The sequence below is a fragment of the Marmota flaviventris genome, chromosome 17 (assembly GCF_047511675.1).
Source record: "Marmota flaviventris isolate mMarFla1 chromosome 17, mMarFla1.hap1, whole genome shotgun sequence".
NCBI classification, from domain to species: domain Eukaryota; kingdom Metazoa; phylum Chordata; class Mammalia; order Rodentia; family Sciuridae; genus Marmota; species Marmota flaviventris.
This window is the reverse complement of record NC_092514.1, coordinates 16,978,046-17,005,713: the sequence shown is the minus strand read 5'-3', so window position 1 is coordinate 17,005,713 and position 27,668 is coordinate 16,978,046. Positions and strand designations below refer to the sequence as shown.

At 38.1% G+C, this 27,668-nt stretch overlaps 1 protein-coding gene across 5 annotated transcripts in view; it reads right to left on the bottom strand.

Moving 5' to 3' along the window:
• Positions 1-8,226: 8,226 nt before the first annotated feature.
• LOC114080204 (serine/threonine-protein kinase ULK2) overlaps positions 8,227-27,668 on the bottom strand; it is a 106,464-nt gene continuing 87,022 nt past the window's right edge. For 2 of the 5 annotated variants that reach the window (XM_071603889.1, XM_071603891.1), the window contains 6 exons: positions 19,808-19,957; positions 18,201-18,409; positions 15,296-15,474; positions 14,761-14,879; positions 14,281-14,438; positions 10,502-11,801 (listed from right to left, as the gene is read on the bottom strand). In XM_071603889.1, coding sequence (XP_071459990.1) covers positions 11,583-11,801; positions 14,281-14,438; positions 14,761-14,879; positions 15,296-15,474; positions 18,201-18,409; positions 19,808-19,957 — 1,034 coding nt within the window. In that variant the 3' untranslated portion in view covers positions 10,502-11,582. Of the gene's footprint in view, positions 10,463-10,501; positions 11,802-14,280; positions 14,439-14,760; positions 14,880-15,295; positions 15,475-18,180; positions 18,410-19,807; positions 19,958-27,668 lie in introns of those variants that run through there. The other 3 variants (XM_034635285.2, XM_071603890.1, XM_071603892.1) reach the window with 3 other exon arrangements.

The following is a 27,668-nucleotide window of genomic DNA, read 5'->3' as shown; positions in this document are numbered from 1 at the left end:
CAAACCCAAATTCTGTAAGATCAATGCTTTGGTGGTGTCATCTTGATATCACTGTTTTGTCACTTCAAATTATGACAAAGAGGAGCCTTTTTTTTCAAGTGCAGTACTTCAAGAAATATTCTTAGGTCACCAGAGTCAGGACCTGGGTTCCAGGGCATAAATAGAGATGAGGTTTCTGTCTCACAGGAACAGTATGGCAAGGGGAACAAAGTACTTACAGCCACTTTAAAGACAAAAGGACAACACACCAAAACATATGGATGGAATTCTTGTGCATACAGAATTTTAGATAATTTAAAAATTATCACCCCATACATCTCTAGATGTTCAACTAAATTTAGATAGTTTTACAAAACTTGGATAATCTGATAGTCCAGTTACCTTGATAATTCATTATGAGCATTTCTCCATGCCCTTCAGTGTTTTGAAAATAGAAATTTAAGCCAGGCAGAGTGGCCCACACCTGTAATCCCAGCCACTTGGGAGGCTGAGACAGGAGGATTCCAAGTTCAAAGCCAGCATCAACAACCTAGTGAGGCTCTAAGCAACTTAGCAAGACCCTGTCTCAAAATTTTAAAAAATGAAAAGGGCTGGGGACGTGGCTCAGTGATTAAGTGTCCCTGGGTTCAATCTCAACAATCAAAAAGTTTAAAAATAAAAATACATCACATGGTATACCAATTTCATTTATCCACACTCGTTTTTAGTTTATTGCAACTATTTTTTTATCAGCCAATTATCAATTATATTTGATATAAATGATTTGATTTCTTGTTCACATTAAAATCTACTTAGAGATTATGTCTCTTGAAGATTTAGGGATCACTCTTTGTGCATTTTCAAGTGTTCAGTCTGGGATAGATCCCAGACTTGCCCCTTTCTCTGGGATTGAAAAATCACTAAGAAAAGAGAGGCTGTGCAGGCTTGGAACCAAGAGAACCCCAAATAAACTCTCCAGCTTCACTTGCTTTTAGTTACCAACTTTTAGTTCACTTTAAAAATCACTAAATTTGGAGGTGGCACAGCTGAATGATGTTATTAGCCTTCAACTGAGTTCGGCTGTAGTTTGGATATGAGGTGTCCCTCAAAAGCTCTTGTGTTAACACAGGAAGGTAGAACAAGTAGATTGAGAGCTGTAGCCTACTCAGTCCATCCCAGTTCCAATAGGACTGACGAGGAGATAACTAGGCAGACGGGGCATGACTGCAGGAGGTGTGCCCCTGGGGATGTCCCTGGAGGGATGCATCTTCCCTGTGGCCCTTTCCCTCTCCCCTCTCTCTGCTGACCAGGAAGTCTCAAACTGTGAGTCAAGACAAACTTTTCCTCCTCTAAGTTGTTCTTACCAGGTATTTTGGTCACAGTGACAAAAACCTAAAAAGTCCCCCGGTGTGGGAGTCATATTGATAGTCATTGCTGAAGTCACTTTTCAGGGACTTGCAGGCTGCTATTGTAGAAACCACCAACTCTTCCATTGGGCCTGCATGCCCTCGCGAGGAACACTGCTCTCCAGTAACCTCCACATGTTCAACTACCTGGAAGCTTCTCCATACTCTGTCCTTTTGCATTTTTATGAAGACTTTATTATGGAGGCAAGAATGATTACATCCTTGGCCACGGGTAATCAACTTAACCTTCAACCTCCCACTCCTTCAGCCTCCCAGCTCCTGAGTGGTGCTGAAAGTCCTAACCCTCTAATCCTGCTTTGCTTTTTGGGGGGACTATTCCCCACTCTGAAGCTTTTTAGGAACTGCCCACCACCAGTCAACTCATTAATATACAAAAAGACATTTTTTTGTTTTGTTTTTGTGGTACTAGGGTTTGAACCCTAGGGTGCTTTATCACTGAGTCACACCCCCCCCCAGTCCTTTGTATTTTGAGATGGAATCTTGATACATTGACAAAGCTAACCTCAAACTTGAGATCCTCCTGCCTCAGCCTCCCGAGTCACTAGGATGACAGGTATGCCCCACCATGCTCACAAGTCATATCACTTTGGAGAGTCTAAGGATTTTAGGAGTTACATACCAGCAAAGAGGAATAAAGGTCAGATACATATTTCACAATATCACATATGTCAGTATCTCCCATCACTTCCTGGTCAATATTCTATATCAAAAACCTTGGTATGCCTGGGTGCAGTGGCTCATGCCTGTAATGCCAGCAGCTCGGGAGGCTGGGGAAGGAAGATCGCTAGTTCAAAGACAGGCTTAGCAAAAGTGTGGTGCTAAGCAATTCAGTGAGACCCTGTCTCTAAATACAAAATAGGGCTGGGGATATGGCTCAGTGGTTAAGTGCCCCTGAGTTCAATCCCTGGCGCCAAAAAAAACAAAAACGTCAGTCTAAGATAGAAATTTAGGGACACTGAATCTCAAAAGAGAATCACCCACAAATTCTTGGAATGCAAAATTAACAACTCAAGAGCAATCCTGCCCCAGTCCTTTCACCTGTGTCCTTGCCCACAACTTGGTGACTGATAGAAAAACAAGACCACAGGACAACCAAAAGGCACCTACAGGAGCCATTCCTCTACTGGGAATGTGCATTAGAGACTTTGGTGACCAAGAAATGACCCAACCTTCATTATAATCATGAAGGGCACAACCCTGGGTAGAGATTTAAGATGCTATTGACAAATGCAATGTAGGAAGTACCATGATTAAAATATGCAAGGGCAAGGAGAGACCCCAAGGAAAATGGACACAAAATTGTATCACCCTGTCTCCACCTCTAGTTCAGCCTCCACCTACTCCATAAATGTTAGAATCAGATCAAATGAATACATAACAATAAAGCCTACTATTATGCATAATTATAATGTGCCACTAAAAAATAGGGAACCCCAGACTAAGATAGTAGGACTCTCTCTCTCCAAGCTCACCCACACTCCCAGTCTCAAGTGTGTACTTTCCCTTTATAGTAAATCTCTTCTTGCTCTGCTACTCAGACCTGACATGTCCTCAATTTTTTTTATGTGATGTGGCCTATGACCTGGAAGGTATTTGGCATGGTAGCACACACCTGTAATCCCAGCAACCTGGAGGCTGAGGCAGGAGGATCACAAGGTGGAGACCAGCTTGGGCAACTCAGCAAGATCTTTAGCAACTTAGCAAAACCCTACCTCAAAAAAAAAGGCTAAGATTGCAGCTCAATGGTAGAGAGCCCCTGGGTTCCATTCTCAGTGGTGGGGCTGTGGAGGTTCTTCCCCTTCCCACTGAAACCACTCCCTGCTGCTCAACCCCACCACCACATGTAAATACAAGCAAGCAAGCATACAAGAAAGCCTCAAAGTGGGTCAACCAAATGCCTAAGTTTATTAACATGTCCCAGAAGCCATTTCACTGTTAGATGCAGGATAATTCCTGAAACCTACAGCTCCTGCACTCCAGATCCAGATCCGAGTGGGCTGAACAGAGCTGCTGATCCTGACCTCTTCTTGAGCTCTGGCTGCCTTCCATTAAGCATTAGATGGCACCAACAGGAGATATCTGGGCACCAAATGGCATAAAGCTTTTCTTTCCCCTCTTCCTATATATCATCAGAAGTTAGAAGTGTTAGAAGACAGGAGAGTGAGCATGGGGCTTTCTAAGGGTGAGTCAGCATTAGGCTCTAGACTGTGCTCAGCACTCTCAGCCCAGCCCCTGAGGGTCCAAACACCAACAGTGGCTGCTCCCACCACTGTCCATCTGTGTGGCTTTTCTCTTGGGGAAATGATTCTTCATGTCTGCTTTTTCTATCTGTAAAATGAACAAGGGCTGGTGTAAGGATCCAATGAAGTAATGAATGTTAGACTGATACAAGCATGTCACTAAAACAGCCCCAAAGCCGGGTGCATTTGTGCACACCTGCAATCCAGCTACTTGGTAGGTTGAGTCAGGAGGATCTCAACTTCAAGGCCAGCCTTGGCAACTTCATGAGATCCTATTTTAAAATAGAAAAGAGCTGGGCTGGGATTGTGGCTCAGTGGTAGAGTGCTTGCCTAGCATGCATGAGGCAACAGGTTCAATCCTCAGTACCACATAAAAATAAAGAAATAAAATAAAGGTACTTTGTCCATCTACAACTAAAAAAAATTTTTTTAAACAGAAAAGAGCTGGGGATGTAGCTCAGTGGTAGAGCACCCCTGGCTCAATCTCTAGTACCACAAACCAAAACCAAATTGACCTAAAGAAAGTAACTCAGAGAACGCCTGAAACTGGGGTGGTGGGTGGGTAAACAGCTTAAAGGTGACTTTCCTGCAAGAACTAATCGTTTGAGCAGCTCCGGGTAGAGCACAAAGTCCAGAACATACCACAAACAAATGCAAAGCAAATTATTTTTCACCTGTTCCTGAAACAAATTGAAAACATGAGCAAAAGGATGACAATTACTTCAGTAGCAGCCATTACTAGGTTCTTACTTGTGCCAGGTGTTGTTCAAATAACTATGTTCATCAACTTATTCAATTTACCAACCAGCTCTTCAAGATTGGAACTCTTCAAGATTTAAATTCCTCAACTTGACAGATGTGAGGGGTTTAAAAAAATTGCCCAAGGACACACAGCTGAACAGGGCAGAGCTAAAGACCAAATGGACCCCTTAAGCTAAGTTGTCAAATTGAGTCACAGAAACCCCAAAGGAGGCAGATGTGGTGCTGTACACCTGTAATCCCAGCTACTCAGGAGGTTGAAGCAGGAAAATTTTAAGTTTGAGGCTAGTCTGGGCAACTAAGCATGACCCTGTCTCAAAATAAAGGAGCATAGGGTTCAGTCCTTCAGTCCCTGCCTCCCTTGGCTCACAGGAGGAGGAGGCTGACATCATAATCGAGCCACCAGGTCCACTCTGTCACAGCCACCTCCTGCTTTCTGTCACTTTCTCTTCTCAGCCTGCTTAGCTGGGAGGATTTTGTATGTGCAAGGAGAGGTGGAAGGAAAAGGTCTGGAATTGGCCTTCCCCCAGTCAGCTGTGTGGGCCATAAAGTGGCACACAGGTGTAGCTCAGCGATACGGCACTTGCCTAGTGAGACCCTACATTCAATCCCTAGTACCAAAGGAAAAAAAAAAGAGAGAGAGAGAGAGAGAGAGAGAGAGAAAGAAATAAGAAATCCTAAAGTTGTAGAATGTAGTTTTCAATAGGCAAATGTTCAAGCTGGCATCTCCTAAAGGTATAAGTTAATGGTGCAAGAGCAGAACTGTCTCAGAGAGGCAGGCATGCTGCGTGCAGCAGCATCACCCTGGACAGGTCTGCCCTGCCAAGCCCATGGCCCACCTGGCCCAGGGCTTAAAAGCCCTGTTGTAGTTTGGATACAAAATGTCCCCAAAAGCTCCTGTGTTAATGCAAGAAGTAAAATGATCAGATAATGAGAGCTTGAACCTAATCAGTGGATTAATCTATTTGATGAATTGATAATTTGGACAAATGGTGGTAACTGTAGGCAGGCAGGGCCTGGCTAGAGGAAGTTAGGTTACTGGGGGTATGCCTTTGGAGTATACGTTTTGTTCCTGGCTCCTCACACACTCTGCTTCCCAGCTGCCATGAGATAAGCAGCTTTCCTCCACCATGCCCTTCTGCCATGATGCTCTGACTCACCTTCAGACCAGAGCAATGGAGCCAGCTGACCATGGCCTAAACCTTTGAAACCATAAGCCGAAAATAAACTTTTCCCTCCAAATTGTTCTTGTCAGGTATTTTAGAGCAACAGAAAGCTAACAGTCTCCATTACTCCAGATCCACTTTGGGAGGCACTAGGAGAGCTGTCAAGAAAGGATATATCAAATAATGAAGATCTTTATAGCATATGAAAATGGGGCTAAGAGGGCTTCTACAAAAAACAAGATCCTACAGGTAATGCCCTTGCAGAGCACACTCAGGACAACAGGGCCAGGGCTCCCTGGGCTGATCCTTACTCCAGTCACGGCTCCTACAGGGGCTCTGCTGTAGACTGCACAAGATCATAATGGCAGCAAGAGCTCAGCCTCTGCTGTTTGTTCTGATTGGTGAATCCACCTTATAAGTTTGCCTTCACCTCTAGCACAAATGCTGTGATATTCTTTTCTTTTTTTTTTTTTTTAGCAGAGTTTTCCTGTATACAATGCTTTTATAGAGGGATCATTTCTGATAGTTTCCCAATTCAGATAAGGAAAATATCATCTTGACTGGGTCTCCCCTCAAGGACAGTATCTCAAGGGCTTTGATAAACAAGAAAGTGACCTGGGAAGGTCCTTATGTAGTCATAGGACTACACAGCTTCAAGGGTCCAGAAGTAAATGGTCTAAAGCCATCTAGAAGTGGATGCAGATGCTTCAAAGATGCAGGTATCAGGTGTGACAAGATCAAGTTCTCTGAGCAGTAGCTGCTCCCTGTGAAGTAATCTTTTCTAGGGAAACACCAATTGACCTTTCTTTATTCCAGAAAAAAAAAAAAAAAAAACAACACTTAAAATTGCTTACAGACACTACAAGTGTGATGCTTTCCACCACAGCCTGTGCTCCAATCACACTACACAGCACCTCAAGGATTTTTAAGTAATGTGAGCCCATGCCTTCATGCCCAGAACGTCCAATTCAACTTTCTCTTTATCCTTGGACAGTGAGGCAGCCTGACCCTAACATTAGCTCCTCCTGAGCTGCTAGGTCTGACTCTAGTGAGGACAGAAAAGCTCCTTTTGTGGGAACCAGGAAGCACTGGATCATAGGAAATAAGTCATCAGCCTTCATTGAATATTATTTCTCTCAACTAAAATGGACAAAACTCAAAACTGGGTGTCGCCACCATATATACAGCAGCAGGAGTGCTGTCACTGGGGTTTAACCCAGAGGTGCTCTACCAGTGAGCTACACCCCCAGTCATTTTTTTTTTTTTCTGAGACAAGGTCTTATTAAGTTGCTGAGGATGGCCTCAAATTTGTGATTCTCCTGCTTCAAATTCCCACGACTCCAGGATTAAAGTTGTGCATCACTGTAACCAGTTTGAATGTTGCCATTTTTAAAATATTTTTTTTGGTTGTAGTTGGACACAATATCTTTATTTTTTTATGTGGTGCTGAGGATCCAACCCAATGCATCCCACATGCTCAGTGAGCCCTCTACCACTGAGCTACAACCCCAGTCCTGAATGTTGCCATTTTTAAACATAATATTCTCAGACCACAAGAGAAGCTACTGCAAATGCCAGCACAAAGGTGAGCCGGAGGGAGAAATGCCATCCTTCCTGAAATGAAACAGTCTCAAGAGTGCTGCACCGAAACAGGAACCCAGACATGTCAGATATATTGGTTTGGAAGCACAACTCCCATGTCCACATGTCCACTGTATAGTATTCAACTTTCTCCTTATGACCCTTGCTGGCACTATGCCTTAACAATAGCCCCCTCCTGGTCTGGTTATTCCTCTCAGTGGAAGGAAGGGAACACAGGGATGTGGGAAATAACTATATCAAGAACATACCTCCAAGACCAGTCAGTATAGGAGACAGTTAAAATAAATCTTAAGAGCAGGAATAGCTAACTAGCAAATTCATGATTAATTCCTCTATTTACATTTGTAATGGTCCACAATTTTCCAAGTATTAACCCAGAGGTGCTCTACCAGTGAGCTATACCCCTGGTCATTTCTTTCTTTTCTTTTTTAAGGCAAGGTCTTACTAAATTGCTGAGGCTGGTCTCAAACTTGTGATTCTCCTGCTTCAACTTCCCAAGTCTCCAGGATTAGAATTCTGCATCACTGTGACCAGTTTGAATGTTGCCATTTTTTCTACTTCATGAAATAGGTGGGGTAGGGAGGGGGAGCATGGGAGGAATAGACAAACTTTAGATAGGGCAGAGGGGGAGGGAGGAAGGGGGCAGGGGGTTAGCAATAATGGTAGAATGTGATGGACATCATTATCCAAAGGTCATGTATGAAGACATGAATTGGTGTGAACATACTTTATATACAGAGATATGAAAAATTGTACTGTGTACATGTGATAAGAATTGTAATGCACTCTGTCATTTATTTTTTAAAAAAATAAATTAAAAAAAAGAAATAGGTGATATGAAATTTAAAAATACACTAGGTACACACCTGTAATCCCAGCTACTCAGGAGGCTAAGGCAGAAGGATCATAAGTTTGAGGGCAGCCTGAGCAACTCAGCAAGACCCTGTCTCAAAATTTAAAAAGGGCAGGAGATAGAGCTCAATGTGAGTACCCCTGCCAGTGCAATTCCCAGTACCCTCCCCCAACAAAAAAAGAAATTAAAAAATACTCATGGAAACATAAAGCACTTGTTTATTATTATTGCTATAATCAAGGCAAAAATCTCTTAAAACAATCAGCCTTGATAATGGAAATATAATCAGAACCATTACTCATAAATTTACAGTTTGTTCTCTGCTGTTGAGACTTCACTGTTTCATACACACTAACAATAACAAGACCTTGACTACACAAGAGGAAGAACAAAGAACTTGGAAGTTACAAAGCATGGCTTGACCACTTTCCTAGTTCCTGACTTCAGACTAATCACTTACCCTCTTTGAACCTGTTTCATCATGTGTTTAAAAAAAGTTAGAGAGGGGGCAGAATAACCCTACCCACCCACACAGAGGATCAACTGAGATAATACAGGGGAGAACATGGAGGAAAGTGTAAACTCTAAAAATTATACAAAAATACAGTATCACTAAGCAAGAAGGGGAAGTGATCATCAGTTTATGGAAGCCTGAATGACAGTCACCAAGAATCTTAAATCCTGGGAAATCCTGGGATGTGGCAAAGGACCTTAATGACCAAGTCCCCAGACTAAGGAAGTATCTGCCTTGACAAGCCATTTAATATGGACCCAACTGTAACCTAGAAACACTGTCAGTTTTATTTTACCTTAATATACATTTGTATAGGTAATAATAAAAAGGCTGTTACACAACAATTCAGTGAGTTTTAACTAGTTTCAAGAATATCGCATGCAGTTACAAATGAGAGGTAGAAAGACACTGTATTAAAGACCTAAAAATACAAACATCATATAAATAAATGTTCAAATTAACTGCTGGAATTTCATACAGATAAATAAAGTAGAAATTACATTACTTTGTCAAAGTAAAGGAAATCCATGTTTGTTTTTATCAGTACATTAAAATTAGAGTAATGCCGAAGAGCTTCTGCACACTGTCAGTTCAAAATATTTTATGTAAAAGGCTTAAAATAATAGGATTAAAACTGGTGAATGGTTTATTTCAAGTATTCAAGCAGGTAAGTAAAAGAAACCAAATAATATACAACATATGAAACATTCCTAAAAGGATGTTAACTGCCTGCTTTTCCATTACAAGCTATTTGGTGAACTGTCAGGATTAACATTAAAAATACACGTTAGGCTGGAGAGAGCTGCCATTTTCCTAAGAGAAAACAAACCTAATTTTTCACTAACTTCATGTAGAAACTCCACATCACTAACAAGCCTTTGATCACCAACTTTGTTTTGGCCCTATGAAAATTCTCAAGAGTATCTCTTGATTCATGATAGTTTTTCTAATACTGTCCAAATAAACCTATTCTTTAATAAACCTAAAGTCACAGGCATCAATGCACATTTTGCATGCACAAGGAAAAATGCAAACAAAGTAAACATCAGCAACTCAAAATATTACTAAGAAGATCTGTAGGTGTAAATAAACAAATAAAAAATGCAAAGATTCACATGAACACAAGTTTTGATCATTTAAAAGTTCAATAGAGATTACATGTGAATTCTGGAAAGGGTATATATATATAATCAAGTAAAATACTTTAAACAAGTCCATTGTGCCTCAGTTAGTTTTAAATTGCAAAATCCAATACACAGTTGTTTTAATAAATTAGTGCAATATGAAAGATTTTGGAAGAATTAACGTATGTCCATACTAGATCAAATTGAAGATTTCAAAATTTCTTCCAAGAGCCATCTTTTGATTCTTCTTAAACTATTTCTTCCTGAGCTGTTGAAAGATGCATGCTCAGGTTCAGACAAACTCACCCCAAACATCAAACTGTCTGACGAGGTGTATATTCTTGCTTGTGTACACCTCAGCAAACACATGGCATTTCATACATTGCTCTATGAACTGAGTGAAGTGCCACTTGCCTTATTTCATGTTTAATTATCCATAATAATAAATGATAATTCTAGTTCTAAGGTATGTTTATTTACCAAGTTCAAACAGGGAGCAAACTGGAATACTCCTGCTTCTGCTTCTACAAAGAAAAAGGGAAAAGGGAGTATCTTCTCCAGTAAGGCAGATTTTCTACAGACATGTAGTTTTTGGATTGTTTTTCCTTTTTGAAATTGCTGCTTGTTCTTTGGTAGTCACCAGTTAAACTAGTTTCCTGGGGATGGGTGACAGAACCAAGCTGTAATCTCAAATGTATCACCTCATGCTCCCACGCCGGTCCATGGACATGCCTGCTTCTCACACAGTCGCAGTGCTACAGCAGAGTGCTGACAATCTTCTTTCAATACTAGATTTATCTAGAAATAATTTTTTAAAAAATCAAAATTAAAAGTACTTATATTTTCAAAACCAAGGAAAGAACAACTAAGGGGAAAAAAATCACTAACTCTATTGGAATCATTGTCTCTTTTCAATCTTTTCCCTGAAGGTAATAGAATATATTTTCTTCTATCTGGTAATAGTTTAGATATATGATTTTTAACTTAGCGGTAAAATTCAGAGAAGCACATCGCATAGAGAACATTTGGATTTTAACATCACCTTCTCCTCGAAAATCAGATTGCTGGTCTTATATCTGATAAGTAGTAATATCCCCTGGAATCCTATCCATCTCTAGTACATATCCAGTACAGTATCATTCTCCATTACATATTCTATACAGTATCAATCTGCAGTACATAGGCTCTTTATAGGATTCTTCAGTCACTAAGCCCAGGATGCTTAAGAGAGTTATGTTCAACAATAAAAACAACATTCTCCTACATACATGAGCACACACTTGCTAAAAAGGAATGCAGAGTAGAAATCTAAAAACCATCTGTAATTTACACGCATAATCTCCAATCCTCAAAACTCTGCAAGGTAGGCAATGTTATCCGCATCATATAGTATAAGAAAATAACACAATAGAAAGGTTAAATGGTTTACTCAAGTTTGGAAATCCAAGATTCAACCCAGGCAGTATGTTTATAAACCCTAAGCTCTTTTGTTTTAATATTTTTTAGTTGTAGGTAAACACAATATCTTTATTTCATTTTTATGTGGTGCTGAGGTTTGAACCCAGTGCCTCATGTGTGCTAGGCAAGCACTCTACCACTGAGCCACAACCCCAGCCCCCCTAAGCTGTTTTTATTATATACTGCAAGAGACAACTAAATTGCCATCAATAAATATAATGGTCTTTCCTTATCCCCAACGGATATATTCCAAGACCCCCAATGAATGCCTGAAAGCATCAAGAGTATCAAACTATCTAATAGCACTGCAATACTAAGACAAGAGATCTGATAACCAAGAGAGCTGCTAAGTGACTAAAAGGTGGGTGGCATATCTAATAGCATGGATAGGCTGGACAAAGGGAAGGAGCAATTTATCACACTATGGATTGTTTGTTTCTGAGTTTTCCATTTAATATTTTTACACCTTGGTTGACCTTGGGTACTGAAAATGTGGGAAGCAAAACTGTAGATACTGGAAGACTACTGTGTAGGTCAGCTTACATTTATGTACATTTTCAATATCTGCAGGGTCTTGTAGAATCTTAGTTAGGCCTTCCAAGAGAAGGGCTGCCTTATGGTAACGATAAACAATATCTTCAGTCTGCTGAAACATCTCATCCAGGGCTGCAGACTGAACCTGGAACCAGTCAACAAAAAATTCTCAAATTTTCCAAGAAAATACAAATTATCATCTTAGCAATGCAGCTTTTAAATAGCATATACCTAAAATTAACACATTTTGATGAAATGCTATAGCCTACTAAACTATACAGAACTTAGATTCATCAGGATGAGCTACTTAAAGTAAACTTCATTAAAAGATTGTTACAGTAATATGATGAAATGATGTTAAAAGTCATTTGTTGGCTTCTTTTTCTAGTCAAAAGAATTTTCAGGTATGTGTAGTTATTCATTCATAGATAATTACTGAGCACCTACTAATGCCAGGCACTCAGCATATAAATAAAGGAGTGCTCACAGTCTAAAGGAAGACATAAGTCTGCAAAACATGCATTTCTTCCTTTCTTTGGTACCAGGCATTGAACCCAGGGGCACTTGACCATCAAGCTACATCCCCAGCCCTTTTTTGTATTTTATTTAGAGATAGGGTCTCCTGAGTTGCTTAGGGCCTCTCCATTGCTGACGCTGGCTTTGAACTCAAGATCCTCCTGCCTCAGCCTGAGTTGCTGGGATTACAAGTGTGCGCCACCATGCCAGGCCAAAATATGCATTTCTAATTTTAAGGGACAAGTCTTATTTCAGGAGAAAGCATCAGGATGGTATAGAATACACAGGAAGTCCACCTAACCCTGCAAGAGGATATTAGGGGAAGCCTCCAGAAGATAATGTTTAGGCTGAATCATAAAGAGGAGCAAGAATGAGCTGAGTAATGGGAAAGGTGGGAAGAGGTCTTTGCAGAAAGAGAGAATGGTAGTGTTATTCATACGGGTTTTCCCAACAGCGTCCTTATGTTCTCTTTGATCACTAAATGCCAGAACTCTCAGTAATCTAGTATTCTAATTGTTAATATGCTCTTTCAAAAAATAATTTAAAGACATTTATAGTCAACCAAATAAAATAGATAAAGAAAATCAAAGCAATGAAAACGAAAGAGAAAAATATAACTAAAATGTAACTGTTGATACCTCTAAGCTTCCTAAGCAACTAGGGCAAAAAGAAGAACCTACTTAAGTTACAGGGCTGTTATTATCAGAAAGGAAAGAAGCATTATAATTCCTTATGAGAGGACATTTTTCTGGGCACAAAATTCTTAAAAAGTCTTTTTTTAGGGGGAGGGGGGTTGCTGGGGATTGAACCCTGGGGCACTTTACCACTGAGTTACATCTCTGGACCTTTTTATTTTTAATTTGGAGATAGAATCTCACTAAGTTGCCCAGGCTGGCCCCGAACTTGAGATCTCCTCATTAGCTGGGATCTTTTTCCCTGTTAAGAATACTGAATAATAGAATGCATCCTCATCAGAAACACTCTCTTCATTGGCCTTATGAACTCTTAATTCAGTGTAGAGTAATACAATGCATATTATTCCTATCAACAGTTTAGAACAATAAAATGTATATTATTCCTGTCATTTTATATTCTTGTTATTTTCATGTGACTATTCATTTTAATCGCTTTTGAAATAAGACTAAGAGTATAGTAATAGTACAATTCAAAGTACACAAATAGGTAAAATCAATTACATTACTATGGTTAAAAAAAAAAAAGATTAGTCAAAAATAAACTTTCCCCACTTAATCACTTATTTAATAGCTTCTATTTTTATCTATGCTTCAGAGCAATTTTTCCCCAGTAGAGAAAGAAAACAAATTATTTTTGATATTATAACCAGACAATTAGAAAAGTAGATTTTACTTGATGCTTGTACTTTAATAAGGTCAGTTAAGTGGAATCTGTGCCCATGAATTTTTATACTGGTTAACAAAGCAGTATATTTTCTAACAGTTTTACTAAGCTAAAATTTCTTAAATAATAGAAAATGTAGAAACAGGTCCAGTTAATGCTTTTAAATGCAAACTACTAAAAGATGACACCATGCCTAATCTTAGCAAAGTTTAGCAGGAGATATAAAAAAATTCTGGGCTGGTGATGCAGTGATAGAGCACTTGCCTAGCATGCACAAGGCCCTGGGTTTAATCACCATACCACAAAAATAAAAAGAGAAAAAAGAATTTTATCAAAAGTGGTAGCCAGACTTAAGGAAGTTCATTAAATATATTATATTAAATGTTACTTCAATGTTGGTAAGGCTGGGCATGGTGGCAATGCTTGTAATCTCAGCACCTTGAGAGGCTGAAGCAGGAAGATCACAAGTTCAAAGCCAGCCTCAGCAATGGAGAGGCACTAAGCAACTCAGTAAGACCCTGTCTCTAAATAAAATACAAAATAGGGCTGAGGATGTAGTTTAGTAGTTGAGTGCCTGATACCCTCAATCCCCAATACCCTCCCTCCACTAAAAAAAAACAAAATGTTAGAGAACTTCAATTCCTCCTTTTGTAGGATGTTATCACAATAATAATTATAATACTCTGGATTCAAAAGATACTCTTAAAGTACTGCCATGCTATACAATATTAAACCTTAAAAAAGGTTACCATTTCCACAGCACAATTATAGATGAGTTTCTCTGCAGTTACACTGTTGATTTCATCAATAAATCTCTGTTTGTCAGAGAAGAAGCGAGTCAGCTTTTCTGTGATTTTTTTGCACATGGTGATGCAGAATTTATATCGCTCATTCAGATTTTTGACAACTGGAAAAAAAGTTGAGATGAGAACTAATTTTAATTTTCCTTTAGAAATGATGACACAGTGACACACACCTTTTGTGCTGATTTAAGGAAAGTAAAATTATATGATCACTGAAAGGAAGGATTGGAAATCCGGTTCTATGATCTCTATTTCAGTATGAAATGACAAAATAAAGTCCTTACAACCTTTCTGTATCAAATACATGGTGAAAAACAAAACATCAGCATATTTTTCCCTATTAGGATACTGAATAGCACAGTGCCTCTCTCTCCACTGGACAGGAAGGGACGAACTCCAGAACTCCTAAAGCCACAGCTGCCATACCTTGTTTCACGGCCGAGGATGGGCTCAGCTTCCCAGACTTGATCTGAGCTTTGGCAAGATGCAGGGAAGCTGCAAGCAGCTGTGCTGCTTTCATGTATAACACCAGCTGTTCTACCCGCCTGTACCAGGAAGACAGGAATAGAGAGTTACCTTGAGAACCAACCCACCAGACTTGGGGCTCCAATATCAGGCCACCATTCAAATATCCTTTCTATAAGCATATCCTCCTCCTAGGTTTTTTAATGCAAATATAACCCCTGAAGGGAGAAGATTTGACATGAAGACAGATGTGTGAACTTTGACTATAATAGAAATGCTCAGATAAAAATCCACACCATCTCCCAATAAAGGCAAGGCTTAAATTATAAAATTCTCTTAGCTCATACAGTGACATCTTACACAATAAAGTAACTTAGAGATTCCTTTGAAGATTTTAATAATATTTGACCTTCAGTAGCTGACAATGCCAGCAGCTCAGGCACAAAGTTACAGAAAGCATGAATATAGCAATGAAATGACAGGCGGTGGCACGTACCCCCAGTCTTTGCTCAACTGGCTGATCTGGTCCACAACCACACTCTCTTGAATCTGGTACAAGGACACAGCAGATGTGCACAGCTCAGGGTTCCCCCCCCTCACAGCTGTTAGGTCCAGCACACACTCCGTGAACATCAGCATCACATTCAGATGGCGTAAGGTATCTGTGTGTTCTCGCTGCAGCAAAGACACTGTCTTAGAACACTCTAGATAAAGAATTTCTGTATATAGCTGGGTATGGGGGCACACACCTGCAATTCCATCTACTTGAGAGGCTGAAGCAAGAAGACAAGTTTGAGGCCAGCTTGGCTAACTCAGAAACAAACAAACAAAAGGACTGGAGATAAAGTTATGCAATTCACTGGTAGAGTGCTTGCTTAGGCCCTGAGTTCAATCCCCAGTACAGGAAAAAAAAAAAGTTTGACTGTATTTTTTCTATACATAGTGTTTTTCCATACTTATGAATGTCAGAATGATCAAAGGAAATTGACATTTTTAAATTTCAAAAAGCTGGTAAGAAAACAAAAATGAAACCAATGTGGGTTTGTGCAAGTGTTTATGTATGTTTTAGAGCACTCACATAAGTTAGCTCCAAAAAGAGCAAGACACTGTGCTTTTACCAGAATTAAAACAAAAGAATGTTTTTTAAAAAAAAAGATAAAATCAGTATATTCAAGACAAAACAGATATCAAGACTGCAAGGACAGCTACTTGGGAGGGTGAGACAAAAGGTTCAGAAGTTCGAGGCCAGCTTGGGCAACTTATGAAACCCTGTCTCAAAACAGAATTTTTAAAAATGGGCTGAGGATACAATCTCATCAGTGCTCAGTAGGAAAATACCTGCCTAGTCTATGTAAGGCCCTGAGTTCAATTTCTGGTACCAAAAAAAAAAAATTAAATGCAAGGATACTCTGCACACTAAAATCACTTTTTAAAATTTTTTGAGATGGGATCCCTGCTATGTTGCCCAGGTCGTCTCTTATCTCCTGGGCTCAAGGAATCCTCCTAAGTAGTTGGCATTACAGGTATGTGCTAGTATGCCTAGCTCTTAAATCACAATTCTTCATAGTTCAGTGAGTTGTTATTGTTATTTTAGTTTCTATTGATTTTTCAGTCAATAGTAGATTCCTAATACCAAAGCTCTAATTTTCTGTGTTCTTTTCAGTTAGTTAAAGAGAGGAGCATAGGAAGACAGAACAGCAATCTGAGGGATGCTGTAATTTTAAAATATATACTCAATTTTTGCTTTGAGATTTTTGTTTAGTTGTAAATGTATTTTGAAATCTAAAGCATGGCCTAAAAGTTAATTGAATAACTTATTCTCCTTTTATGACTAAAAGAAGATAATAGTTTTCTTAGATACAGGAGAATAAACCATTCAATTTTTGAGTCTCTCTGCTCTGTGACAACATATTGTCAACTATATGCTCCAACATGTTCAAACATGTACTGGAATGTAATTTATGTCTAATTAGATGTAGACTAAAAAAAATACTCAGGTTTATTTTTTCCAACTTTAGATTGGACTAGATACATCTTCAAAATTACTACCACAAAATCTCTACTAAAAATTTGCATGCAATATTTTGTAATTTTTATGTGAAAAGTTAATTCTTATTCATACAAAATAGAAATATTAGAGATCCTAAATGGAGAAAAAATTTGCTCTTTAGTTGGCCCAGAAAGTTGATCATTTTAATTTAAACCTCAGGCTAAGTTAAGACCTCAGGCATTCAGGGACTGAGGACAGACACATCATCCTACAGAGTGTTTTCCTTGAGTCAGGATTGAGGAACTAAGCATACACAGCTCTGAAATCATAAAACATACTCTGGTTCTGGATTTATGCTCACATATTTCAAGTTATATACAATATGTTTCTTTTCTGGAGAAGTGGACCCACAGAGAAAAGGTACTAATCTATAAATATGAGCATCCAGTCCATTTGGTAGGTATATTACTTTATTAATGAACAAAATATGTCATTACTGGTTTACTATTATTGTTAAAAATTTTAAATTAGCTGGGTGCCTGTAATCCCAGACTCAGGAGGCTGTGGCAGGAGGACGGAGAGTTCAAAGCCAGCCTCTACAACTTATCAATGTCCTAAGCAACTCAGTGAGACCCTGTCTCTAAACTTAAAAAAATACAAAGAAGGGCTGGGAATGTGGCTCAGGGGTTAAGTGCCCCTGGGTTCAATCCCCAGTGCCAAATAAATAAATGATGTTTTATTTTTAAAATTTAAAATAATAAATCAATTATGCCTATTTATTTTTATCAAAGAAAACTTTGAGAATAAAAGCTTACTTTTTAGGACACAGATTATGCTTTAAAATATTATAAATAGTAAATAAACTTTGGATAAAAAATTGAGAACACATAATGTGTCACTTCCTATGAACATGGTTGCTATGGATGAGTGTAGCAACATTATTTTGAAAATATAATATTAATGTTTTTCAAATAGAAAAGAAAGAAGCCAGACATGGTGGTGCACTCCTGTAATCCCAACAGCTTGGGAGGCTGAGGCAGGAGGATTATGAGTTCAAAGCAGCCTCAGCAACTTAGTGAGGCCCTGTCTCTAAATAAAATATAAAAAAAGGCTAGGGACAGGGCTCAGTGATCTGGATGTCTGTAAACTCAGCAGCTTGGGAGGCTAAGGCAGGAAGTTCAAGGGCAGCCTCCGAAACTTAACAAGACCCTGTCTCAAAATAAAAAATTTAAAAAAGAGCTGGGGATGTAGCTCAACAATAGAATGCCCCTGGGTTCATGTTCCCAGTATGGGGGCAGGGGGGAGGAGCATAATTTCAGAACTGCTCAATTTATTTTATCCTTTTGTCACCACTAGAACACTCACATCATATCAACATTATATTAACACACCACTGTAGTCTTTTCTCTACCTCCATCAGTGTCTCCTCTGGCAGTTCGGGGGCTTCAAAAGTGATAAGCCCCTCTAGGCTGGGGGGTGAAGCACCATAAGGCACATATCTCAGGCTGGGAGCTACCTCTGCTCCCGGTGGGGAAGAGCCCAAGCCCGGGCCAGGTGGGGAGCCCACACACACACGGCCACTTGCAGAGCACAGAGAGCCTCCTGAGCTGCTGGACCCCACTGCAAGGAAACATAAAACACAGCACAGCGTCCTGAGTTAGGTCACAGAGGGGCTTTTACACCCACTGCTCCTCTTATTTACTGAACAAAACCTACTGAGTAATAAAGTTCAAACAAAAGTCCCTTATCCCCACCCAACTTTACCATATGAATAGTTTTTAGTTTTCCATGTTCACTTACAATCCTTGTCTATGTGTATATTTTATAGATATCAGAGCTAGTTTTCTTATATTCTACTCTAAAAAATTTGTACCATAAACATTTTTCCTGGTTGCTCCATCAGTTTCATAATTATAAGATTCAATAGATATATAGTAATTTATAATCTTTATATATGTGAAGTTTATCTGGAGTCATTTATACTATTTGATTTTTTTTTTCATGTTACAAATATCACTGCAATGAAATTAACCAAGTTTTTCCTTCTTTCAAATGACTTCTATGTGATAAATACTCAATAGTGGTATTATAAACAAGAAAGGAATTACCACAGATGAATATTATAAACATTTTTACAGCTTTTCCTAAGAATTGCCACATTATTTTCTATAGCAGCTGTAAGCACATATATCCCACTAAAGCTTGACAAGACTGGGTATTAAGTTTTTAAAAATGTCACTACAATTAACAGATATAAAATGTTACTGTTTTAAAATGGCATTTTCTTACTTATCGTATAAAATTATAAATATTTATAAAACTAAGATTTTAATTCTACCTATCTTTTTTTGTTGATACTAATATCCTGATTAGCAACTTATTTAGAATAAGAGAACTTAAATAACACAAAGCACAATATATATGATGGTATTATATACTTTGAGTCCAATCTAAATACTTTCTTAATTTCTCTATTAATAAACTACTTATAGAATATGGATAATAATAAAAATATATTAGCCTATCTAAACATAATGTGTCACTTCCTATGAACATGGTTGCTATGGATGAGTGTAGCAACATTATTTTGAAAATATAATATTAAGGTTTTTCAAATAGAAAAGAAACAGTGGAACCCAAAGTTCAAAAAGAAAACTTAAGCTTCTAGAAAACTAAATAAACAATATACTAAAATAAGATTTCAAAATATAAGTTGAGAATCACTATGGTTAGACAGCTGCTTCTTCATGGATCAATTATTTATATTTTATATTATATAATTACATATGAACATACAAGCATAATGGATATTTCTAGATTTATATATATATAATGTAGCACTTTTACTTTATGAAGTCCCCCCATCCAAAATGCTGCCTCATTTAGTACTTATAACCCTTGTTCACTGGCAAAGAAACTGAAGACCAAAGAAATTCAGTGACTTGTTTAAGTTGTAACACTACATTACCCTCAGAATACCACACTCCAAATACTTGCCACAGATTGAATAGGACTCACCTGAGGTGGTTCTTGTTCGTAGGACCATATGGGTACAAGTGGGGCCTGTGGCGCTGTGTGGAGGAGACCCCACAGTGAAGAGGACAGCCCTAGAATTTGTAGCGGTTCCTGCGGGTGGTGCCAGTACAACACCACAGGCTCCTGCAGGAGCTACAATAAAGAGTTTACAAAATGTCAGGTTACCTTGACAGTGTATTTACTATCTGCAGGTGGAATTACAGGGAGACTTTAACTTTTATATTAGTTTTCCTTAGCAAAAGCATTTATTACTCAAAATCAGAAAATATGATGCCACACTTCCATTAAAATATTATAATCTCAGATGTGAATCTTCTTCATACCAAAGTCTAATATTTAGTTACTTTTGTTTTGTTGTAGTGCTGGAGATTAAACCTAGGACCTTGAACACACTAGAAAAACATTTCACCACTGAGCTACATCCCCAGCCCTTTTTATTGTTTATTTTGAGACAGGGTCTCACTAAATTGCTGAGGCTGGCCTTGAACTTTACAATCCTCCAGCCTCAGCCTCCATAGTCACTGGTATTACAATTGTATGCCACCTTGCCTGGATCATCTCCAGTCCTTCATAGTTACTTCTGAATACTTCTAAAATACATGAACTGCCAAGTCACACCTGTTGAAGATAATTTGAAAAAAGCAGAAACTGAGAACTGGGAATACAAACGTGAAGTCAAAGTGAAATGGTGATCAGAAATATCTATTGTAATACAGCTTCAGAAAAACACAAAAAGTTGAGACAAGTATAGAACAAAAACCTAACATCTGTCAGGATTTGAAAACAAGTAGGACAGATGTCAAAGGGACTGAGGGACAAAGTTTGGGCTACATGAAGAGTTGGTGAAAACCCCTTCATCTATCAAACAGGCAGAATCAATAAAATTATTGATTTTTACATTCAACCATTACATTTCTGGGAACACAGAATGGAGGCAGGATTAATTTAATCATAAAAAGCACTGAACAAAATACAGAACAAGATTTCCTCAGTGCCCATCTTATCTACAGTACACAACAAAATAAGAGCACATATCAACAGAGGTAGAAAGAGCTCATAAAGCTCAATTCACAATAGTTAAATTATGGAACCTACCTAAGCCTTTCAACAGATGAATGGATAAAGAAAATGCAGTACATAAAAACAATGGAATATTACTCAGCCATAAAGAAGAATGGAATTATGGCATTTGTCAGTAAATGGATACAACTAGAAACTATCATGCCAAGTGCAATAAGCTCATCCCCAAAACGCAAAAGCCAAATGTTCTGATATGCAGATGCTGACTCACAATAGGGGTGGGGGGAAGAGGAGTTTACCAGATTGGACAGGGAGGAGTTGGGGGAAAGGAGGGGGATGGGAATGGGAAAGACAGTAGAATGAATCAGACATAACTTTCTTGTTCATATATGAATACACAACCAGTGTAATTCCACATCATGTACAATCACAAGAATGGAAAATTATACTCCATATATGTATGTCAAAATACATTCTACTGTTATATATATAACTAAAAAGAACAAATAAAAATATATGAAAAAAGTGGGAGGAAGCTCATAAAAATGTCATGGGGAGCAAGGAAACAATAAGCAGAAATTAAAGACCACCTACTGTTACAAAAGATGTACCTTCTCTTTATTTAATGTTCCAAGAATTTATTTAAGGGATGTTCATGGGTAGATTTTAAGACCCAGTGGCACAATTTTTTTCTGAAGGTCTCAAAGTTTTCCTATTTTCAATAGTTTTTGTTTTACAAAACAGAAACTTCATGGTTAGAAAACAGAAGTTTGTAATTTCAAATGATATAACAAAGTTCATGTGCAAAAAAAAAAGAGAATACAAATTATCAAAGATGCATTTTATGCCTAAATATTCTTTAAGAAAAACTTAGTTTCACATCTATTAACCTGGACTTAAAACTATAATGCACACTCACATGGAACTAGTAAGCTCTGTAAAATTCAAATTTATATGTAAAAGAGAATAAGACATAATATGGTCACACTCAGACAAGCTGTTTTCCAACTATTCTAACTCCTGGAGACTTGGTGACTTTTGGCAAAAAACACTAAGAAAAAAAAAATGATTCCATATTCTCAGTGTGAAGAGCTCCACAACCAGTTCCTCAGTGAAACAACTATACTGATGAAATGTTTTTAAGAACAACCACTTAAGGCTAGGGGTATAGTTCAGTGGTAGAGTCCTTAGCCAGCATGAGAGAAACCCTGCTTCAAATCCATAGCACTGCCCAAAATAACAACTTAAAGTGTCTAGAAATTGTCCTTGAAGACATATAGGAAAAGACATTTATTCAAGAAAATTCATGTCTACACATCCAAGCACAATGACACATGCCTGTAACCCCAGTAACTTGGGAGGCTGAAGCAGGAGGATAACAAATTCAAGACCAATCTCAGCAATTTAACGAGACCCTCAGCAACTTTGTAAAATCTTGTCTCAAAAAATAGGTAGGTAGCAAATGTGCCCCTGGATTCAATCCCCAATAAGCTGCAAAAGAAAAGAAGCGAAGCACAAGCACATCTCAGCAATAATTGTGTCTGGCCTCTACTCACAGGGTGCAAGTTCTGGCCCAGGCCAGTGGACTAGGGCCCTTAAACACGCACTTCTGCTTATTTATCTAGCAGAGGCAAATCAAGAAGACCAGAGGCTTCCATCTCTGTCTAGCACCAGGCTTACAAAGCTGGGGTGTCCCTCCAAGACAAATGAGCAACTGTTATTCCTAGCTCCAGAGCAGTGGTAGAGAGGTATTCCCCAATGCTGGGGAAGCAGGGAACAGAGAATTCTGAAGCTCTCTCCAGGGCACCTGACTTTGTTTGAAATAAGAGATTCACCTAAGGGTGCTATCAAAAAGGATGAAGATTTGGGTGATGAGCAAGTAAAAGGAAGCTGGTAACTCCATGAGAGCAACAACTAAATAACAGACCAGCTGGAAGTTTATCAGACCAGGGAAAGATAGCCAAGAACCCTCCTGCGGTACATACAAGGTTCAAATACTATCCTCAAAGACTATTCCTACAAATTGGCTAGAATTTAACTAGACCTGTGAAACAATTTATCTCCCAGGGCACTGTTAAAAACAATTAAGCAATCAACTGGTAATTAGTGGAGGCAAACAGTTGAGTGTGATACCATGAGAGGTGAGAGATCACAGAACAAAAAGAATCCTGCTAGAACTGTGAAGAAAGGCCAGGTAGCTAAGTGGTAGACCACCTACTGTGTCTAACATGTGTTTAAGTTCCTGGATTCAAATCCTAACACTGCAAAACAAAACCTGAAATTACTGTCTATTTAGCCAAGGTTGTACCCTTTAAGGATTGATATCAGGCTGCATAATGCAAGACTTCACTGAAATAGTCCACCATGACTAAACAAATAAGAAAGGAAAAACCTAAGCTGGGGTGGAAGAGAGCCACATTTAGAATTACTACAAAATATTACATAAAATGTTCAGTTTTCAACAAAAATTATGATACAAACAAGTTATTAGGGGCTGGGCTGTGGCTCAGTGGTAGGGTGCTCACCTAGCTTGTGCAAGGCCCTGGGTTCGATCCCCAGCCCACATAAAAATAAATAAAGGTATTTTTCTAAAGTTATTAATAAAGTATAATCCTACACAGAAAAAAAAGAAACTACCTGAAGTCTAAAATGTCAAACTAATCAAAGACTTCACAGTAACTATTTTAAACATGTTCAAATATTGAAAGGAAATCAAGGTTTAAAAAGTAAAGCAGCCAGACATGGAGGCACATGCCTATATTCCTAGCTACTCAGGAGGCTAAGAGCTTTGGCAGCTTTGTGAGACCCTGTCTCAAACAAAAAAATAAATTTTAAGGGCTGGGTGTGTAGCTCAGTGATAGAGTGCTCCTGGGTTCAATCCCTAGTACCACAAAAAAATAAAAATAAAATAGAAAGTAAACGTATGTATGACGATAATGTCTCATCATTCAGAAAAAAATAGAAATTATTTTTGAAGTAGAAAGTCTGGAATTTAAAAATACAGCCATCTTCCCTTATCCACAGTTTTGCTTTCTGTAATTTATTATCAGTCAATTGTCCAAAAATGGAGAATAAACAGTTCATAAGTTTCAAACTGCTCTCCACTCTGGGAAGTGTGATGAGATCTCATGATGTCCAGTCTAAGATGTGAAACATCCTTTTATCCAGCATATCCAGAGTGATATACTACCCACCCATTAGTCAATTAACGGTTATCAAATTCACTGGTGCAGTATCACAGTACTTGTGTTCAACTCTTATTTTATATAAAAGTGACCCAAAAGTGAAAGAGTAGTCATGCTAGCCAAAGAGAAGCCATGAAGTTCTTCTTTCAAGAAGAATGAATATACACCAAACCCCCAGCCCCTGCCAAAAAAAAAACCACTAAGATAGCGAAAGAGATAACCATGTTTCACATTTTCACATAACTTTTATTTGTTATAGTTGTTCTGTTTCATTACTGTTATGGTTAATCTCTTACTGTGCCTACTTTATAAATTAATCTTGGGTATGTATACATAGGAAAATGGGACACATGGGGTTTGGTACTACCTGAAGCTTCAGGAATCCACTAAAGGTCTTAGAATGTACCCCCAGCTGCAGATAAGGGGAGACTACTATATAATAACATAAAATGAAATTCACTAAAGGGCTCAGAAGCAGATTTCAACTGGCAGAATAAAGAATCTCTGAATTTAAAGGCAGATCAATGAGAACTAGGTAATCTGAAAAACAGAGAAAGAGAACATAGTATAGTTGACCTCTGAACAATATGGAGTTTGTGGGGCAGCAGAGCACCAACTCTCACACAGCTGAAAATCTGAGTGTAACTCCTGACTCCTCCCAAACTTAACTAGTAATAACCTGCTATTGACTGCAAGTTTTACTAATAATATTAACAGTCAACTAACAAATATTTTGTAAATTACATGTATTATATATGATGAATAATATGTAGGAATGACAAGAGATTACTTTGTTGCTTTTTTTTTTTTTGAGAGAGAGAGAATTTTTTAATATATATTTTTTAGTTTTCGGTGGACACAACATATTTATTTTATTTTTATGTGGTGCTGAGGATCAAACCCAGTGCCCCGCGCATGCCAGGCAAGCCACATCCCCAGCCCAAGAGATTACTTTTTACATTTAATTTTTATTTTTTACTTGACATAATATTTGAACTTATTGAATGGGGTACAGTATTATAATTCTATACATGTATACAATGTGTTATGATCAAATTAGGCTAATTAATTAGCATTTCTATCTCCTCAAATATTATCTTTTCTGTGTGTTGAGAACCTTCAAATTCTTCTCTGGTTATTCTGAAATGTATAATTAATTGTTGTAGACTACAATTACCCTACTATGCCAAAGAACATGAGAACTACTCTCCCTGCACCAAACTGTATTTTGGTATCCATTATCTGCCCTCTATCTTCCTTCCCACTACTCTCTCTATTCTCTAGTGATATCTATGCTATTCTCTATTTCTATGTGATCAGCTTTGAGAACATGCAGTATTTCTGTCCCTAGCTTATTTTACTTAACATAATGTTTACTTGGGTTGCCAAAAAAGTAGGGATTTCATCCCTTTTACTGTTGAATAACACTGAAATATTTTCTTTATTCATTCAACAATCAATGGAAACCTATGCTGATTCTGCATCTTTAGTACTGGGAGAAGTGCTGTAGTAAACATGCAAGTACATATGTCTCTTTGGCATACTTATTTCATTTCCTTTGGATATTTAGCCAGTAGTGAGATTGCTATGTCATATGGTAGTTTTCCAGTTTTAAGGAAACTCCATCCTGTTTTCCACAATGGATGTACTAATTTACATTCCCACCAATAGTGTATGAGAATTCTCCTTTCTCTACATCTTTGACAGCATTTGTTATTTTTTATATATTTATTTATTTTTGTGGAGGGTGAGGTTACTAAGGATTGGACCAGGGGAACTTCACCACTAAAAATTATATCCCAAGTCCTTTTCTTTTTTTTAAATTCTTCATTAATAATTTTTTTTTTTGGTACCAGGGATTAAACCCAAGGCACTCAACCACTGAGCAACATCCCCAGCCATACACACACACACACACACACACACACACACACACGCACATATAGACATACACATACACACACACACACATATATATATTTTTTAATTTAGAGACTGGGTCTCACTGAGTTATTTAGGGCCCCGCTAAGTTGCTTAGGCTGGCTTTGAATTCATGATCCTCCTACTTCAGCCTCCTAAACTGCTGGGATTACAGGTATGCACCACTGTGCCTGGCTCAAATCCTTTTTTTAATAATTGTTTTCATTCTGAGACAAGATCTTGCTAAGTTACCCAGGCTGTCCTCAAACTTGCAATCCTCCTGCCTCGGTCACTGCAGTCACTGGATCAGAGACATGGGCCACTGAGTCCAGCAGCATTTGTTACTACTTGTCTTATTGATAACAGTTATTCTATCTGGGCGAGATGTTACCTCACTGTAGTTTTGGTTTGCCTTTCCTTTATGATTAGTGATTTTGAGCAGTTTACCTCTCTTTTGAGAATTTTTTATTCAAAAATTTGCCCTATTTAAAAAATTGGATTATTTAGGGTCTTTTGCTATTGAATTGTTTGAGTTCATATTATTCTGAGTAGTAACTCCTTGCCAGACGAATAGTTTGCAAATATTTTCTCCCATTCTGTAGAGAACTAGGTATTACTGTTGTTTCCTTTGCTGTGAAGGGTTTCTTAATTTGATAGTAATCTCATTGCTCTTGATGCCTGTGTTTTGGGGGTTCTTCTTTTAAAAAAAAATGTATTTTTTTCTTGTAGTTAGACACAATACCTTTATTTTATTAATTTTTATGTGGTGCTAAGGATGGAACCCAGGGTCTCACACATGCTAGGTGAGTGCTCTACCACTGAGCCACAACCCCATCGCTATTTTTAGGTTCTTATCCCCCCCCCCAAAAAAATTGCCTATAACAATGTTTTAAATTGTCTATTTTCTTATGCTAGTTTTAGTTCTTACTTGTTTAGGTCCTTGATCCATTTTGAGTTGATCTTGTGTGCTGTGTGTGCTACTAGGGATGCCACACAGGGCCTTATGCATGCAAGGCAAATGCTTTAGCACTGAGCTACACACTCCTAGCCTTTTAATTATTTTGAGACAGTCTCTCTAAATTGCCTAGATTGGCCTCAATCTTGTGATCCAACACAACTGACATGAGTTGATATGTTGTATATGGTGAGAGGTAAGAGTCTAGTTTCATTCTTCTGCACATATATATTTTTTTCTTCTGCTGGTACTAGATTTTTGAATCTAGAGGTGCTTTATCACTGAACCATATCCTTAATCTTTTTTATTTGTTATTTTGAATAGGGTCTCACTAAGTAGTTGAAGCAGTCCTTGAACTTACAATCTTCCTGCTTCTGCCTTCCAAATCTCGGGGATCACAGGTGTGTGCCACTGCTCCTAGCTTGTATATCTAGTTTTCCAAATACCATTTATTGAACAGGCTATCCTTTCTTCACTGTATGTTCTTGGCACTGCAATATGCAATTCACTGGAGAGACAAACTGTTCAGGTGAAGATGATTACAGCAACACAGTAATTTAAGCAGATATTCATAATAGTTAAACTCACTGCAATAGTATCAAGTAGCTATGAAATTATTAAAGTAGTACCGTATATGCTATAGTTAACTTTATGCTTTTTATGATTTAATACTGCATTTTTATGTTTGTTTATATTTCTCTCAATAGTAAAGGCAGCCTTGTACATTTTTTCAGTATCTTTGATCAGTTTTAACTTTTCAAAA